The sequence below is a fragment of the Podarcis liolepis genome (assembly GCF_965112155.1).
Source record: "Podarcis liolepis genome assembly, chromosome: 2".
NCBI lineage: Eukaryota > Metazoa > Chordata > Lepidosauria > Squamata > Lacertidae > Podarcis > Podarcis liolepis.
The window spans coordinates 44,006,698-44,025,473 of NC_139555.1; the positions used below are offsets into that span (position 1 = coordinate 44,006,698).

General features: G+C 44.6%; 1 protein-coding gene across 5 annotated transcripts in view; it reads left to right on the top strand.

Moving 5' to 3' along the window:
* Positions 1-18,776, top strand: part of CACNA1A (calcium voltage-gated channel subunit alpha1 A) — a 265,156-nt gene that overhangs the window by 86,243 nt on the left and 160,137 nt on the right. For 4 of the 5 annotated variants that reach the window (XM_083489607.1, XM_083489608.1, XM_083489605.1 and 1 more), the window contains exons 4-5: positions 12,099-12,205; positions 13,431-13,570. In XM_083489607.1, the coding sequence (XP_083345733.1) occupies positions 12,099-12,205; positions 13,431-13,570 (247 nt within the window). The remainder of the gene's footprint in view (positions 1-12,098; positions 12,206-13,430; positions 13,571-18,776) is intronic. The other variant, XM_083489609.1, reaches the window with a different exon arrangement.

Here is an 18,776-nt window from a genome sequence, read left to right on the forward strand (position 1 = left end):
TAATTTTATCTGATGCTGTTTTTACTGCATGTTATTTATTCTAATGTTGCATTGCTTTTAGTATTTTTATTGCAAGCCATCTTCTGAGGGCTTGCCCTCAAATGATGGGGTGGAAATGACTAAATAGAGGGTGTGTGGTCTGGTCTGGATAAGATGGTGCTAAGCCCCATTGCTTGAAAAGCAAGGTTGGCATGGACAGTGCTATAGCCAGGTTGTCTGGCTTCCATGTGATCAAGATGTGGATTCTTTCTTTTCTAAAAGTCAGTAGGGCTGCTCTGCCCTTTTAGGAAGGTTGACATACACATGTGTAGGGTTTATGGAAACAGATAGCCCCTAAAAAGTGCTCCTGTTTCTGAAGCCTCTAGTGCAGATCACAGAACCACCACATTCTTGGCTGCTGTCCCTCCCTGAAAGCGGTTCTTGTGCAGGAAACTGAACCCCTGCCCAATTGCTGTCAGGGGGCCTAAAACTTCCATTTCAGCAGGATCTGTGCAGAGAGAGGAAAAGGGAAGATGTGGCGCTAGCACTGCACATTTGAGCTCTCTGCTTTCCTCTGTGAATGGTGGGAGGGGGAAAGAGGGCAGACAGTAGCGAAGAACTATCAGTTGAGGCTTCAGATGGGAAACAGGCTTGTGGTTAGTGTGAAGGTCCATGTTTTGAAACTCACTTGCTTTAGTCAGACTTATACCCCAACATTGCTCCAGAGCGGGACAAATAATCATTGGTCTACCAGCAGTAATAACAATACATTCTACAGAGGAAGTCTATTATGAAACCGCAGTAATGGAATATCCCATTGTCTGTGGTTTCTTTTCCAGCTTCCAGCAACCTTGGGCTTTAAAGGCAGTCTGAACTGAATGATGCTTCCTCTGAATTACTTCTCCAACAGCTACTGGTATTCCTACTCCCCATACTTTTGTGTAGAGCAGGTGACAAAAATGTTTTGGGTCCTGTGAGCACTTTTGCTAACCAGATAAACTTTTGTGGGTAGCACACACACTCCACAACCAAGTCCACTTTGGAACCTATTATGTTGGCTGCAACAGAATGCTTCTTTAAAGCCTCATTTCAGTGGGGTAGAAATATACACGTATGAATTAAGCTGCGTCCTAGGAGCCTGCTGCCCATTTCAGTGGTAGCTGATTTAATCCTCATTTTATGTTTTACGTGGAGTCTGCGGCCCAAGCATGCCAGTGATAAATAATGTATTCCCATTTCTGGCTTCTTGTTCCCCATTTTTTGAAACTCATCCAAATCCCACAGAGGATGAGATGTGCCTGAGTTTTGAACTGGCTGTCTATGTGCTTCCAGGCTCGGTTCAAGGTTTTGATGTTGATGTGTAAGCCCTAACAAAAGAGAAAGATTGAATTCCAGTGGCTTGAAGGATCACCTCTCAGTGTATCATCTTTTGTCCTGGGCTTTGAGATCTGCAGAGGAGACGCTGCTCATGGTCCCACCTATGTCTCAGGACAGGGCACCACACCTCAGGAGTCCCCCTGACCCTTGAGCTCCTCTTGGCACTTTTCATTCTGAGCTCCCATCAGCAGTTAAAAATGTGTCTCTTTACGTTGGAACATACTGGTATGCATTGTTTTTGTGGTATTTTATGCTTTTTGCAAATTTTGTTATACACCGTCCTGATATTTTATATGTGGAGCAGTCTATAATTTATTTATTTTTTTGTAACTGAATATGTTGGTCTGCACCTTAGACTGTGCCCTAAATGCAGCTGCGTTGTGATTTTTGAACCAAATCATGCTTTGCCGTTAATATGGTTGTAGTTTACTGATGCATTGAGGTTGTGTTTCATGTTTTAATGTTATGTGTATTGTAAACTGCCCTGGTTTTTAATGAAGGGTGCTCTAAAAATAAAGAAATAATAATAGTGTAGGAGTTGACTTGCTGGATCAAACTTAAGGCTCATGTCATAAGTAACCCAGCATTCTGTTTCCATCACTGCCCAAACAAGCATTGTGTCCCACCCATTGCCCGACAGCATGTAGTGTTTGCAGATCTGCTGCCTCTGAATGTGGAGGCTCTTTTTAGACATCATGGCTAATAGCCACTGATAGACATATCTCCATGAATTTGTCAGATTCGCCTTCAGCATCTCCTTCTTGTGGTGGAGTCTCCTTCTTTGGAGGTCTTTAAGCAGAGGCTTGACAACCATATGCCAGGAGTGCTCTGATGGTGTTTCCTGCTTGGCAGGGGGTTGGACTCGATGGCCCTTGTGGTCTATTCCAACTCTATGATTCCATGATCTTCCTTGTGCCACTTGGTTTGTGCCAACTGGGATTCAGAGCCTATTTGCTCATGTAACAATGTGACCCTCTTCTCCACAGTCTTTTAAAGACATGGGCTCAGACTGAGCAGCATTTCAGAGCGAGGGGAGGGGGGAGAAGGAGAGAAGGAGAGGGAGCTGTTTTGCAGCGAGATGCTGTAGGGTCTTGCTATATTGATTAAGCTCCTGGGACCGCTGCCAGTTGCCTCTAGGATTAAATCGATACAGTTTGCAAAAGGAAAAGCTTCTCCTTGCTGGAGACATAAAATATTGGAGTTTATTTTTTAAATGATAAAACTTACAGGCGGGGTGAATGTTCCCACTACTCTGCCAGGGATGAAGGATAATTGGGGCTTTGAGAAAGGGGAATGGGGTGCCTCGGCAAAGTGACTATAATGTTAAGTGCCTCAAAGGGTTAAATAGCCAGGTTGCAGAGCTACAGGGCACACACAGGAAAAGAGTCTAATTTCAGTCTGAATAATAGCTATATTGGCATGCCAAGAATGATATACAAGTGTTGCCCATTATATGGGAAGGGCAGATTTCTAAGGTATCTTGTCAGACTGGTGATAATAAAATTATTCTGTGCCAGCATCTGCAACAGTACAACTTGCTGCTAACTTCGATCTCTTCCTCCCAGTGAACTGAATATTGTTGAATTAGCTTTTGTTCCTGCTGCTTGAGCATCTTTTTGGAATTTGTTTTGCTTTACTGGTCTTAGGGGAACTTAACTTAGGTAATGATGATGTATATGCATGGAATCTGTTGCAACTCAAACTGTGGGCCAGTTTACATGGTACTTTGCCACTGACGATTTGCAGAAGCAGAAGTCTTGGGGGCGGGGATGTGAAGTGTTAACACATAGATCATCATGTGTATTCTACAGTACATTGATACACTCCTGGGTGGGATTTCTCCGGCATTTTGCAGGGTTTCCCTTTCTTTTTCTGAATATGCAAAGCCATGAGTTGATTTCAAATCTAGAACAAAGGGATATGTGAATTAGCTCTAATATTGTGATCTTGTGCTTTGCAATCGCGTGAGAGCCTCACAGAAAGAGTGTGTGATCTTCTGTCTAATGTAACAACAGAAATGTGCAGGTTCTTTGCTCAGTGGTGCCATTTGCATTTGTTGCTATGTATCTAGGGAATTCACAGCTGCAGAAATTCCATTACAGTTCCAGCTGGGAAGTATGGGGTAATGGTACCTTCGCATATAGTACACATGTGTATTAGAATGACATGCTGGCATTCTTAAGCTTGTTCTTTAAAAGTGTATCCAGGGTTCTACCCTCTTTGACTTTCCTAGTTGTGCACACACCACTGAATGCCATTGGATTGCTGTAATTATATAAGTTATATAATTGCTGTAATTATATAATTAACATTTATTTATCCATTGAGTGGGCTCAGAGTTCACATGCAGTATTTTAGTACTCCTTACAACAACTCAGTAAGGTAGGCCAATGTTATTATGTATGCTGGAGGAGGCATTGAAAAATAGCCTCTTGCCTGCAGCCCCTTTGTGAATTTATGGCTGCAGTGAGATTTGAGCTAAGAACTTCATAGTTGACAGCTCATACTCTTAGCACTCCATCCATCAGCACAGAGATGCAGTCAGCCTGACCTAGTAAATTGTTTTTTTTAAAAAAAACTTGTACATGGGAGGTATGGATTCAAATCACAGATCAATATGGCTTGATTTGTGTTTAAATGTTATCATACTACTTCCGTCCAGCATTTGTAAAATGAGAATAGCAGTAGCCAGCTTCACAGGGTTGTTGCGGAGATGAATCAGATAAGAACAAAGCATTGTTTGCTAAAAGAGCTATATAAATGATTAATAATAACTTCCCAATGGTTTTAAATTAAATCAAAATATTTGCCATTTGTGTGCTGCAATAGTTTGTTGCAAATTGCAACATGCAAACAAGACAGGGACCTATTTGCAGACTTTTAACCCATAGTGGGGGGGGGGGTTCATTGTGAGGAGGGGTCCTTATATATCTGCTCACCAACATGGGTCCTCGGATCTGTCTTCTGCCCAGCCATTTTTTCTCTAGCTGTAACTGAGGCTCTTTTTCTGCGGTGTAGCTCCCAGCCCAGAGTCAAGTGTCATCCTGTTGGTTTGGCCTACAAACGCTCCCATGCAAAGCTAAGAGAGACCATGCAAACTCTTTCTTGCAAGGTCGCAGTTTGAGCGGAGGTGACTGCCTTGGTGAGGAGCTGGCCAGCGTGCTGAAAATAGGTTCGGCACCAAGCAACTGCCCTTGCTACACAGCCATTTCTCGACTCTGCTGCCTGTGGGAACAGAGACTAGGCTGCTGCTATTGCTTCCTTTCCTTTCTTTTCTTGCTTGGCCAGGAATGGTTTTTTTCCTCCACAAGTAGAAAGAGAAAGAAGCAGGTTTTTTTATGAATTGGTCCCACCCTGCTCTAATGAACAGCCTTGCTGCCTTCTGGACCTGGGCACAAAAACTCCCTGTTGTAATCCAGTTAGGGCAGGCCTGCTCTACAGTTTCTTGCACATCCAATTTAGTAGTTTAGTGTTGAAACATAAATGTGCGGGGGGGGGGGGAAAGAATTGCTAAAAAGCAAGTCTGCCATGGCATGGTAAAATCCTGTGCCGGCGTCAATTAATAGGCCACAGAGATGGCACTACCTATGCTGATGGTTTCTAGATAATGTCCTCTACCAAAGCTAGTTTATCTGTGTCCATAGATTGGATGGTTGATTCAGAGGCTATCTTTTACTCCTAGGGCACTTTTACACACAAAAGACAAAAACTGGTTTGCCTCAACAGCATGCAGTTGTGGCTCCGTGGCAAGTGTGCCACTGTTATATTCATATTTGCAAGCACAAGTTTGCTGCATTAAAGATTTCCATATTAGACATATACCTAGAAACATGATGTGTAAAGGATTCAGGCCTAGAGGTATGGTGTTCCTCCAAGATGGACGTCCTGGTTATTTCTCTGTCATAATTCAAATAAAATTAATCCCTTTGTGTCAAAAGGTTAGGTACAGATAGTTTACTTCATGTGTTTATGTGTAGGTGTGGGTGTTTCAGATGATAATCATTGTATAAAGATGGCTGGTTGAAGTGACTGAGGAAGCTAAGGGTGGTGGTTGTTTTTGCAAAATGCAGGATTGTTTATACACAGAGTTTCAGAGCTTGAAGGAAAAGGCTCCGGAGTTCTGTACCGAGTTTGGCAAGGGAGCGGGAAGTAATCATTTATTGGCATCAGATCCTGGGGAAGGGAAGAGTGGCAATGGCCCATTGCCTTCTCACTTTTGGAGAACCCTTTCTAAATCACACACTTAGAAACAAAAGATGCTTTTGTCAGTGTCCTGACCTGCTAGTTTTCCATGGGGAAGACACAGTTCTGTGTGGTGAAACATTCAGTTGTGTGAGCCTCCCCCCCCCCCCGAGACTCTGAAGTGAACAGCCCAGGCATAGTTTCTGTTCACATTAGTGGCTTGAAATGCAGCAAGATCTTCCCCCACCCCAGCTGCAGTTCAGGCTGCATTTGCACAGTGCTGGTCATATCTGAGAGGGGTTGTGGATGTTGCCACCTGATGTGCATGGCATTTTGGGTTTCCTTGCCCCTGCAAAACGCACAAACCTAGAACTTATTCCTTATGCCAGTGTGTGCCGTGGCACCCCGGGGTGCCTTGAATGATGGTCAGGGGTGCCGTGGGCAACACTGGCCTCCATCCCTCTTTCCTTCCATCTCTCCTCTGCCTCCCAAAGGCTTGCACAGCTGTTTGTTGCAGCAGCCCTGGCTACAAGCTACCCAGGCAAATGGTACCTCTAGGGCTGGCCAGGGGGTGCTGGTTGCCAGGAGCTGAGGTGGCTCAGAGACCAGGGGTGGCTGTGACAATGCCTGGAGGACTCCCAAGGAGAGGGGAGAGAAGAGGAGGCTGAGGGAACCCTCCACAAGGGAGGGGTGAGGGGCTGCCAGCTCTGCTGGCAAGGGGTGACATATCTGGGCTCCTGAGTCCCACAGGGGTGCCACAGAAAGAATGTAGTTGGTCAAGGGAACCTTGGACTCAAAAAGGTTGAAAACCTCTGTTTTTATGCTATCACTTGTGCATTTGCAACAGCTGTTAGATTGTGTTCACACTTCCATTTACTCCTCATCTACTGCTCTATTCAGATTGAAGCAGGTTTAAGGGGAGGGGACAGCAATATATTGTCAAGAAACTACAGGGTTGAGATGGAGTGTGGCTCACATCTTATGAATGTGGCTTCAAAAATGAGCACTGGGCATGCACTGGATGCAGAGTAAGCAGTAATGTGAACATCCTCAGACTTACCATATTTGAGAACTAGAAATATGTGTGATAAGCAGAGGAGGATGCCTGGAATTTCAAGAGGGAACTGAAGAAAAAAGAGTGGGGACATAAAAGCGAAATTTATTGTTGAGCATAATATGTGAATTAGTTCAGGGTTGGATTTTGGTAATATGGCACCCTGAGCTAGGGACAAAATTTGGCACCCCCACCTAAATATTTATTATTTTCACAATAATTCCTTTTGGTATAGTTGCTTTTTTAAAAATAGATCTTCTCAGTAGGCACCTGTATCAATATACAGTGGTACCTCGGGTTTAGAACTTAATTCGTTCTGGAGGTCCGTTCTTAACCTGAAACTGTTCTTAACCTGAGGTACCACTTTAGCTAATGGGGCCTCCCGCTGCCACTGCACGATTTCTGTTCTCATCCTGAAGCAAAGTTCTTAACCCAAGGTACTACTTCCGGGTCAGCAGAGTCTGTAACCTGAAGCGTCTGTAACTCGAAGTACCACTGTAGTAGTAGTTGTTGTTTGCAATCACTTGGCTTTACATAAATCCAGGGCAGATTAGTTACCACCTAGCACACTTGAATGATCATGCCCAAATGTAGGAAAGGATGGATTCCTCCCTCCCTTTTATTTCAGTGTACAGTAGTACCTCGGGTTACATACGCTTCAGGTTACATACGTTTCAGGTTACAGACTCTGCTAACCCAGAAATATTACTTCGGGTTAAGAACTTTGCCTCAGGATGAGAACAGAAATTGTGCAGTGGCGGCGCAGCGGCAGCAGGAGGCCCCATTAGCTAAAGTGGTGCTTCAGGTTAAGAACAGTTTCAGGTTAAGAACGGACCTCCGGAACGAATTAAGTACTTAACCCGAGGTACCACTGTATAGCCAAGTGTGTCATCAACATCAGTACAAAACTGGGTGGGATTTATTCCTTAATTTTAAAAGAGGGGGCGGTGGTGGTGGTCTTATAAATGCAGACCTGGAACATATGGTCGTTGGATGTCCATAGGAAGGAAACTGCATCTTGTGTATTTGGGCAAGAACCCAAGCTATCCACCCCCTCCCCCCTCGCCCCTTTTTGAGCCTGGCTCTGGATCACGGAGTCGCCCTCGGGACTCAGAAACCACGGAGCCTGGCTTGGCGCGCCTGCGAGCTCGTGGAGCTGAGCTGCCTTTTTCGAGAGGCCTCCTCCTTGCCCTCTTTTTCCGCTCAAGGAGCTGGCTGGTGTTCTCGCCTCGCCTTCCCCTCGCGTCCCCGGCTCACTCTCCCTCCTCCCCCCGCATCTCTCTCCTCCACCGGATCCGCTGATTCAGGCATCTTTCCGCGCAAGCCAATCAATGGGCAGGAAGGGCCTGCAGCGGGCTCCGTGGCTCAGCAGCTGACGGTGCTGTGCTGCTGCGAGGCAGGCGGCGCGCACTGCAGTCTCAGATCCTCCTGCCCACCTACCCACCCCAAGAACTGGGCCGGTCCCAGCGGCACGTTTCAGCGCCTGCCTCCGCTGCTCCACTTTTTAAAGCAAGCTCGTTCGCTGGCTGCTGCGAGCTGCGAGCTCTTTTCCTTTTGACCCTTTCAGCGCCGAGTCGTAGTGATCCAGCGGGGGAGGGGGGAGGCGCATTGGTTTGCAGGAGCAAAGCAATGAGCATGGTGGGGGGCAGAGAGCAGGGGCTTGAACTCCGAGTGGAGAACGAGGAGGGAGGCAGCCTCTGTCCGGAGCATCAGCAGAGGTTTCAGTTCTTGGCTCAAGTACGGGGATATGTTCAAGAAAGGGCTCAGATGCATGCAGATCTGTTTGCATTCCAGCCCCTTGCTATGGAAGCTGTTCCTTGTATGTGTAGCAGCTGGTTCTGGTGTCTCTTGAAAGTTGGGATCTCTATACAAAGGGTGCTTCCGGATGACCTGTTTGTTGAGAATTCATCCTGATTTGCTCATTTGCAGGGAGATTAGGCAGCACTGGGTATTTAATAAACATTCTTTCTGATTTGTTTCTGGGGAGGTTAGATGATGTTGTATCACATCAAGGGGTAGCCCACACATTCCTTTATATTTTCCTGTTTCTTTTTAAAACAACTGTAATTAGGCAGCCTGAATTTGCCAGTATGTGGTCGAATTGCATAAAAAATAGGGATGGTCTAGATGATCCTATAATCAGAGGCACTCTTCTCCAAGCAGTGTGTGTGTGTGTAAGCTACACCTAGATCTGGCAGGCTGAAGTCCTAGAGCCTAACACCAATTTCTAGAATAGATATAGTTACAGGTAGGTAGCCGTGTTGGTCTGCCGTAGTCGAAACAAAATTTAAAAATTCCTTCCAGTAGCACCTTAGAGACCAACTAAGTTTGTTATTGGTATGAGCTTTCGTGTGCATGCACACTTCTTCAGATACACTGAAACAGAAGTCACCAGACCCTTATATATAGTGGGGAGGGGTATTACTCAGAAGGGTGGTGGGAATGGGTGATTGGCTGATAGGGGTGGTAAAGCTGTTGACGACTGTTAATGACTACTGCTGGTCTTACAGTTTTGGTTTTTCCTCCACTTCCTCCAATAATTCAAACTTTCGTTTCTTTTGGAATTCATGATAATTTGGTCACTTGATGCAGATTAATCAGCATCTTGGAAAACCTTTCAAAAACACCTTTGGCAAAAAATTAAGAGAGGATTGTCCGAAATTCCAAGATCTGGTATTTTAAATCCTAGAAGGGAATGAACTGTGTTAAATTCCAAACTGTTTAGTGTTAAGTTGGCCAATGTCAGTTTAAGAATGTGTGAGACCATCCATTTAAGCATTTCTAAGTCTGTCAGTAAGATACTACCCTGTCAAAGACTAAATAAGACCCATAACTAGAACCACACCTTTGTGCTCTTGTGCCCAAAGTCAGCATTTTTTTCAGTAGCTGCTGATTACAAACAATAAGCTGTGCGTGTGTTTACAGATTTGGGAAAGATTTCTTTGGGTGAGGCATTTATTAAGAGCTTTTATTGTGCTTCCTGTTTATATTCCATAATGACCAGAGATTTAGTTGCTCATGCTCCTGAAGAATAATCACTTGTGGTCTGAAACACAAGTGGAACAATTGACTCTCCTGCTTTCCCTAATAGATGCTTTTGGCGCAGTGCTGGTAGTGATCAGTTAGCACTTAGTGCAGCTACCTTTCCCATCATTACACCTCCACAAAGGCTCAAGTGGTTCATGCAACACCTCCTATATGACTTGGCTTGTATGTCAGGTCCTGAGCATCAGGTCTCCATGGAGAAAGATGAGCAGATGCTTCCTGGCAGGTGTGTTTCCAGATTTCCTATAGATTCCCTGCCCTGAAGCTCCCACACGGAGCCTCACCTCAGCAGGTGGAACAGTGGGTGCAAGAATCAACCACTTCACACAGGTAAGCCAATGAGGAGCCTATTGTTGGAGAATGAGAGATGGTATAGGCCGCATAATTGTACCTGCTTCCCATCCAGCAAATCTCCACTACCATGGACATGAACAGGGAAACCCATGCACACAACAAAAACAAATTCCAGGTAATATATTGCCACAAGCATGGGGAAGAAATGAAAATGGCCACAAGAAAAGGGCATGAAGTGCTCCAGCTGCAGGCCAGCCACTCACATAGGAACATAGGAATCCACCTTATACCAAGACAAACCATTATTCTGTTTAGCTCAGTACTCAGCAATGCCTCTTTAGGGTTTCAAACAGGGCTCTCCCAACCCTGCATGAAGATGCCAGTGTACTTGGTAGACATGTTTGCTGTGTGTTCACCAGTGTGTCCTGGCTAAGACTATAAAGTCTGTCTTACTATTAAGTAGAGTGAAGCAGCCACGTTGGGAGCTGGAGAACAACTACAAGGCATTGGAGGACAGAGCTATGTGTCCTGCAACCTGCCCTGTTTCTCCTAAGTTACCCTGCTGTCCTCAGGTGTGGTGTGAAGGATGCTGTCTCTCTGCAAGTGCTGAAGGAACCTGTTGAAAGGGTGGGCATCTTGTCCCTCACCTCAGTCAGAAAAATATCTTGGGCCAGCCCTGTGAACTAGAGATGCATGCCCAGTGGGCAGTGCACAATAGAGCTGTGAATTCATCCAAGGATGAATGGATGCTTCTCATTCCATTTTGTTTGTTATTGAGTTCAAAATGCACAGATTAAACATCTGCACACAGCTGGCTCTAAAGAAAATCCTGATCTGTATCTGCAAAAGCTAAGACAGGAGCTCTTTACTCACAGCAAAAGCAGGAGTCTGGAAGTCCTGTTTCCAGCTCTCTCGCTGCAGAGCTCTTGAATGGCACAGGGCCAATGGCTTGGCTCCTCTGTGAAACAGTGACAGCGTCACTGACCCTCCTAATATTCCTCTAAACGATGTTTAAAGAGGGTTCAAGTCAAGTATGAATAATCTAGACTCACAACTGCAAAATTCACACTCCATGTAACTGTGAGGATAGCCAACTGCAAGTCACTGAAGCCCTCTTATCTTCATGGCTTTTAATTGGGAGCTCTTACTTTTGAGATATCTATGCATTTCTTTAATAGATGCTCATAAACACACAGAGCGAGGAGATGGAGCATCAAGGAAATTGTACAGCCAGGCACTCCTGTTCCTATTTAAGTGAATTAGATCCAAACGTAACACCATTACACTTGTACACATGGTTGCTTGACTCATGGAGTAAATTACTGCAGATAATGTGCTTTTTATCATTCAGAATTCAATATATCCCTATCAACTCTCAATATTGGTATAAATTAATGTTCTGAACACAAAAGAAAGGAGGAGTTTAAAAGGTTACTGCGAGATAAAGTATTATATGAAGAAGCTTGTGTGTAATGGGTAAATGATAAAACAGGGCATAGTAAGGAACAGACTTGTAGGGCTGCTTTCTTTTTCTAGCCTCTGTTTCTGGCCTCTGTTCTGTTAATGTGAATACGCAATGTTAATCTCTGCACGGCCTGCAACTGGCATTCACTGAAAAACCTTGGTGGATTTTGGAGTAGATGTCAGAATTTTCAGAAAGGACAGCATTGATTGTATTTTGGTGAAGGTGAAGAATTGTCACTGTGCTCTACCCAGGAAGTTGAGGTGCTCTAGAAATTATCTCTATTGGCATTAATCAAATGATGATGTTGATTTGTAGCTGCACTCAGGAAAATTGCACTGGTGACTAGTCGATATTTGTCCTTTGTTGTATCCAATGATTTCAAACCACATTATTATTTGTTTATATCCCACTTTCCCCCCTGACAGGGGCTCAAGGAAGTATATTTTTGACCTTAGTGCTTAAATTTGTGTTTTCATTTGAAACATAGAAAGTACAAAGAATGGCATTGACTGGAACACAGATTTTATTCCACTTCGAAGCCATTCTCTTCTGCACATTGCAGGCTAAAGAACATTCTAAACATCCTTCATATGTATCTGATCCAAGGTGGGTAGACCGCTTTTACTTGAGGAGTGGGGCTCTTTGTTTTGACTGAACCTAGAAGATCCTACCATATGCAAGACTTTCCTTAACTGTTCCTCACTCCTTTTGAATACATGATTTTAGCAACCATCATAGCAAACTGCATTGTTCTTGCTCTGGAGCAGCATCTGCCTGATGGAGACAAGACGCCAATGTCAGAACGACTGGTGAGTAGCAGCCTCTCCCTTTTAAACATTGTTATGGCAGAGTTAACGGAGCATTATAATAATGTCAAAAATTAGAGTCCTGTGTCAAGTTCCTTCTCCCTTTCCGTAAGGCACAATAAACTTAACCTGTGCCTTGACAGTGTTACGTTTTGCATTTCCCTGCAAGCATTACCAAGTGATGTGGAGCTAAGGTTGCCAACTCAGAAATTCTGGTGCATGGTTGGAATGTAGAAGTGGAGCCAGGGCCTAGGAGGAGTTTCTGCCTCATCTAGTGGGTCCAGGTGTTTGGTGCTGCCTATTTACCTAACACATCCAGCTATTTATGTAAACCTGTCAGGGGGGTGCCCTTGCCCCTTGCTTATCTGGTATCATTCAAGAGAGTAAGAAAACCAAGCAGACACCCCCCTCCCCCACAACCGGTTGGCAATTCTATGTGGAATGCTAGTGGGGAAACATACATTATAGGGTCAGGTCACAGGGGGCACAGAGGGAGAGATGGAAGCGCCACACTCAATTTCTGTTTTCAGTAGCAGGCTCGTGCTCCCTTTAACATTACTTCTGCCCCTAGAATAGTGCCCCCATACATTTTCTTCACTTGATCTTAGCCAAAAGGCCGAGAAGCGATCATACATTTTCTTTCTTTTCCTGTTTACCGCAGCAGCTGACATGGGAACTGGAGATATTTCTCTGGGTTGAGAGTCCTCTTTCTCAGTATTGCTCACACCGTCCAAATCTAACAGATTGACCCAAACACAGCTTTCACTGGACTTGTTTTCATAAAATATTGTTCACTCATGTGACTGAATGAAAAATGGGAGTGGTGGCTCACTAGCAGCCTCCATAATTTGGATTTAAAGTTTGTGTCATACCTAATCAAATGCATTGATAAGTTCTTAGTAGCCTGGCTCATATTGGATACCCTGATAAAAGGCAGCAAATGATTTTTGTATTCTAATAATAATTGGTATTAATAGATATGTTGGGAAAGAGAAAAATGTTCCTAGAATATATACCTTAAATTAAGATCCAAGAGACCAAAGTTCCCTCCTCACTACGTAACACCTTCAGAACTTGTCATTTTATCTTTGAACCTAATCCTGCCTCACATTATTGTGGTGATGATAAAATGGGGAAGAGGACCATATTGGTTTCCCTGAGCTAATTGGAGGAAGGGTGGAATAAAAAGTTAACATATAAAAAATTTCCCTTGTGAATCTCTCCTTAGGATGACACAGAACCATACTTCATTGGAATATTTTGTTTTGAGGCTGGAATTAAAATTATTGCCTTAGGATTTGCTTTCCATAAAGGCTCCTACCTAAGGAACGGCTGGAATGTGATGGACTTTGTGGTGGTTCTCACAGGGTAAGTAGCTGGTTTTTAAAATGTTATCAGTTCTTGTTTACAGTGGTGCCCCGCAAGACGAATGCCTCGCAAGACGGAAAACCCGCTAGACAAAAGGGTTTTCCGTTTTTGAGCTGCTTCGCAAGATGAATTTCCCTATGGGCTTGCTTCGCAAGACGAAAACGTCTTGTGAGTGTTCCGATTTCCCCCCGCTTTCCCCCCCTTTTCCTAAGCCGCTAATAGCCTTTTAGCCGCTAAGCTTTTAATAGCTGCTAATCCGCTAATAGCGCTAATCCGCTAAGCCGCTAATAGGGTTGCTTCGCAAGACGAAAAAACCGCTAGACGAAGAGACTTGCAGAATGGATTATTTTCATCTTGCGAGGCACCACTGTAATTTCAGTCTGGTAGAGGCACTTCTGTCTAGCGGACATTGGGCAGTGTCAAGAGTCAAGAAGGGAGTTTGAATTCTCAGATTCTGTTCTCTGACAAGCAAGGAGAGGGAAGTCTAGTTAGAACAGGGGAAGGCTTGGCATAAGGTCTTCTGGCTTGGATTCCAGTTTTGAGATGCAAGTTGAATGCTGATTTAGCCATCAGTCCTGTCTCTCTAAATCATGCTACAGCCAAGTTATGCATCTTAAAGAATCTAAGCCTCATAGATATGCTTGTAGTGATATACAATCATTCTTCTTCTTTTTTATAAAAAATGCAGACATTTCATATTGAAAACAATTATTGTAGAGATGGAAGGAATGTGTTGGTAATATCATGAATTCTAGCCAATAGGCGCCTTCTGAAGGTGGCTTTTATTTCCTTTGTTTATTATTTGTTGGTTCTACACATTTATAACCCCTGCCTTTCCACTATTCAATGCAATTTCCTGCCAATTCATACTCTGCCGTGCTGAAAATTTGCAGAATATTTTTTTTAAAAAAATAATAAAAATATTTTGACTTATCATCAAAAATGGTATATCTGTCCTGCATGCTGTGGGGTGCTTTCAAACTTCCCACCACCACTGCTCTTCAAATGTTGCATATACCTTCACCATTAGAATTCCAAATGAAAGGTTTGGGCTGTTGCTCATCTTTGCTGCTAACTTCTGCTGGTTCTCCCTTGTTAGCAGACGTGTAGGCTAATAGAGATACACAATTTTTGGACACCGTCATGTTTTTGGTCACCACAGCTTTAAGGCTGGCCCATGAGCATGAATTTCTGGATCTTTTGTGTAGCAGGTACATCCTGCCTGCGATGCTGTGTCCTCTCATACTTTTCTAGTTTGCAGTGCTTGTTCCCTGCTGCTTCCCAACCTGCTCACAATTCCTCTGATGGGAACAAAAGCTTTTTCCTCCCGAAACAAAGATGTTTATTGGTGGTGGAGTGTTCACAACACCCACAGAGGCTCTCATTTGTTGTGCATTCTTGGATATGAGAAGAGCATCTAGTCAGCAGAGAGAAGTCCATGGAGAGAGTGCTGGGCTATTTGCAGGTTTGCTCCGCCATGCCTTGCAGCTTCTCCCCCCTTCTCTGATGCTTCAGTGTATGCAAGCTGATGTGCTTTACTCCTGCAGTTTCAACAGGTGTCTTGTTACGGTGGTTTATATTTCTTTGAGACTGATTGAAGGGGGATTGTAGCGCTGATAAAATCCGATTATTTGCCCGCTTTGGTGGCTTCTGTCATCTTTGAACAAAGCATGAAAACTTTTCCTCTCTTTGTCTGATGCCTCTGTTTCAAGGCAGCTTTGAATTTGACTAAGAGAAGCCCGGGTTCAAATCCCGTCTCATCTATGAAGCTGAGCCACTAACTCACAACCTTGCCTAATTCACAAAGTTGTTGAGAGGATATATATATATATGAATGAGAGAGAGAGGTCACTTTTTACAATGAAAAGCGCTCTAACAAAGAGAAATGAGAATGCCACAAACCCCTGAGAGCGAACATTCAAGTGAAGCTCCCATTACATGGAATTGCTGTCCTGAGATTGCTTTCTCTCCTTCCTTCTTCGTATTTCCCTAGGAACAGTAATTCATAGAGTACTTGGAAGCAAGGTTTTCAGAAGCCATTTTAGTTTAGAGAGTATATCTCTAAGAAAAATCTGAAGAAGTCAGTGCTCCTACTTGGACAATGCCACTGCTGTTCTGGTTTACTTGTCTTTTTAGGCACTTTGATCACTACATGCACTGTTTCTGTTGGCATACCCATGGGTTCTAGACAGGGCCGGATTTAGGTTTGATGAGACCCTAAGCTACTGAAGGTAATAGGGCCCTTTATATAGCAGGCGGGGCCCATTACATACATCAAAGGAGCCTACACAACACAAAACACTTGCTGTATGTAGGTTTTATTTTATTTGTTTTTTATCTTATATTTTGGAAATATACATCCAGGTTTTTTCCTTTAAATTTTTTTGGGGCTCCCAAGAGAGTGGGGCCCTAAGCTATAGCTCGTTTAGCTTATACGTAAATCCGGCACTGGGTCTAGAATTGCAGTGGTTTAAATGGTTTGAAATAAGTGCTGATTCATGTGCACCTTTTGGACACCTAAGTATTTCTAGCTTTCTGTGGATTGCACCCACTGAGCCTGACAAAGAAAAATTGTCCCTGCATCGTTCCTATGGATTACTCTCTGGTCTGCTTCACACAGGACCTTCTGTCCACAAGGAACACCCTGAACAGTTCCTGGGGATACATATGAGCAGAGGAACATCACATCGCAGCAAATAATATAGTAGCAGTTCCTGGGATTGGGGCAGGGGGAGTGCTGTTGTGATTCCAGTAACTCATGTTTAGCCGTGCAGTTTGGTTTACAGTGTTGTTTCTCCACAGGGATCGTGCCTGTCAGGGACTGGCAGGACACGGGCAAGCGTGCATCAGGGGAAGGGGGGCTGGAGTCTGACTTGTGGGAGAGGGGGCAGTGGTCTCTGGGGACCTGTACCAGCCAGGAGGCAACAATCAGAGGCAGGGGAAGCTTCAGAGATGGAGGAAGAGGCAGGTGCAGCAAAGTGCTTTCCCCACCCTCCCCTGCACCACCGTCTCCCAGAACCAGAAGAGAATTGAAGCGGCAAAAACAGAAGCACTTCCACGCAGGCGTAGTCTCCATCTCCGTGTGTACAGCCCTTTGGGGGAAGGTACATAAACTGGGGGGGGAGTGGTCCCCAGTTGCTGCAACTGCTCCATAGAGTGCAGACCTGGGAATAGCTGCCTAGTTGTCAGATTGGTGTGTGTAGGATTCCAGAGCGGTTGAAGTGACTGTGTTATCTGACAACAAAGAGTTATCTCTCTGCTATGTGCATTCTTTGGTTTGAAAGCGCCTTTGACAGTGACTTTGTAGTTTGGACTGTTCACACATAGGTGTGAAGCCATGTCAGACCTCGTCATGTTAGTACTTGGGTTCTTGAGGACACAGTCATCAACCAGAGGGTTTAGGTTTGTTAAGTTCCCTGGGGGTGGCTCTGCTTCCCATATTTCCAAAGCCAGTGTGGCTTCTTCCTGCAGAGGAGATCAGTTACATTTCCTGTTTGTCAGGAGTGAGGAAGGTGCTGTTGGACTCCAACTCTCATCAGCTCCAGTCTGCACAGCCAGTAGGCGTAGATGATGGGAGCACCTGAAGGGCCACTGCTTCTCCCACCCCTGCTCTGTGTTTTTTGGAGAGTGGTGGGTGGCTGTTTGATGCCCTCATTGTGTCTCCATTCAGTGCTGCTGAGGATTCTCAAGCTAAGATGGAAGGGAGCTGTGACTGGTGCAACATGCTAAAGAGGAGTGCCTGGAGGTGAAAAACAATGCAGTATATTTAATCTTGCTGCGTTCTTTGAGCGGAATGAGAAGGTTAAGGGCCAAGCTAGATGTTGCACAAGGGATGTGTGGCGGCTGCCAAGAGCATCAGCTATCCTCTATTTCCTCTATGTATTTCCCTGGTAGCTAGTAATAGAAAACATGGGTCATCATCTCAGCACTTGGTGCTTCCCCGCATCTCTTTAAATAGGCTCTCAGCTTGTATACAGGTTGGTGGATGTGTTTTAAGGCTGTGACAAAAGAGACCGCACAGAGGCTGATTCACAGAACCCAAAAGACCAATTGCTGAGTGTTTTGTAGCACAAGCATTCTAGATTTATTCATTGGGCTTCGAAGAGAAAAATGGAAGGCTGTTTCTGATGAGTAGGAGGTAGCAGCGCAAATTAATGTCCTGCTTCACGTGTTCCTAGGGCTGACCTCTGGCACCAAGGTGCTGATTTGCATGTTCTGGAAATCTGCACAGTACTGCTCTCGCAGGACTATATCAGTTCAGAATGCAGGTGGGGGGGTGATATACCTGAATGCCCCACACTCCGTGAGGCTTCCTTCACACATTCATCCAGAATGGCTAGGAAATTGCTGCCACTCTTTGCCCACTGCATCCGTAGCAGTACGCAATTCATTAGTATGCCAGGCGGCATTTGCTTCTTGATTAGGGAGTCCTCCCAGCACTATTACTTAAAGGAGCTTTCCAGACGTGCCCTGAATGCTAAACGAGTCTCAGCCTGCATGCACAGCCAGAATGGTGAAAAGGCAGGGAGGGAGCAGGGATGCTGAAGGAGGTTCCCTGACACTTTGGCAGGCAAGCAGCCCGGCAAGCAGATCTTCTGGTCTCAGATTCAGATGATGCACTATAGGACTTTGGTAGAAGCGATTCATTTGTGGCTAGATCTCAATGGGCATTTGCACTTTTATGCATCCACATGTACAGCATGCTCTGCTTATTAATCTTTCTGTCTTTGTGCACATCAGTAGGCATGTTTGACCAGTGCACAAATGATATATTCATGGGGGGTATACCTCATGTAAATATAGTTTGTTTTTATATCAGTGCCTCTGAGAGCAACCACCACAGGAGTACGTGTGTGTATGCCCAGTAGTATATATATGTGGAGGGGGGGTGTCTAATATTCTTCCACCTCACCTTTTTATGTGGACACATGATCATGTGCCTCTGGGTCCAGACAAAGAGCACTGATTAACACTCTGTACTGAAGGCAGCAGTCCAGTATAGCTCACTGTACATAGATGTCTAGATTAGATTACTGTAATGCATTCTAGGTGGGGCTCTCCTTGAATACGCAATATGTGTCTTCCATGATGTTTACTCATACAGTTGCTCTAACCCATATAACACCACTTCTGAAGAGTTGATGTTGGCTGCTTGTATGCCACCAAGCCCAGTTCAAGACTTTATTGCGGTTTCCTGAACAAGTTA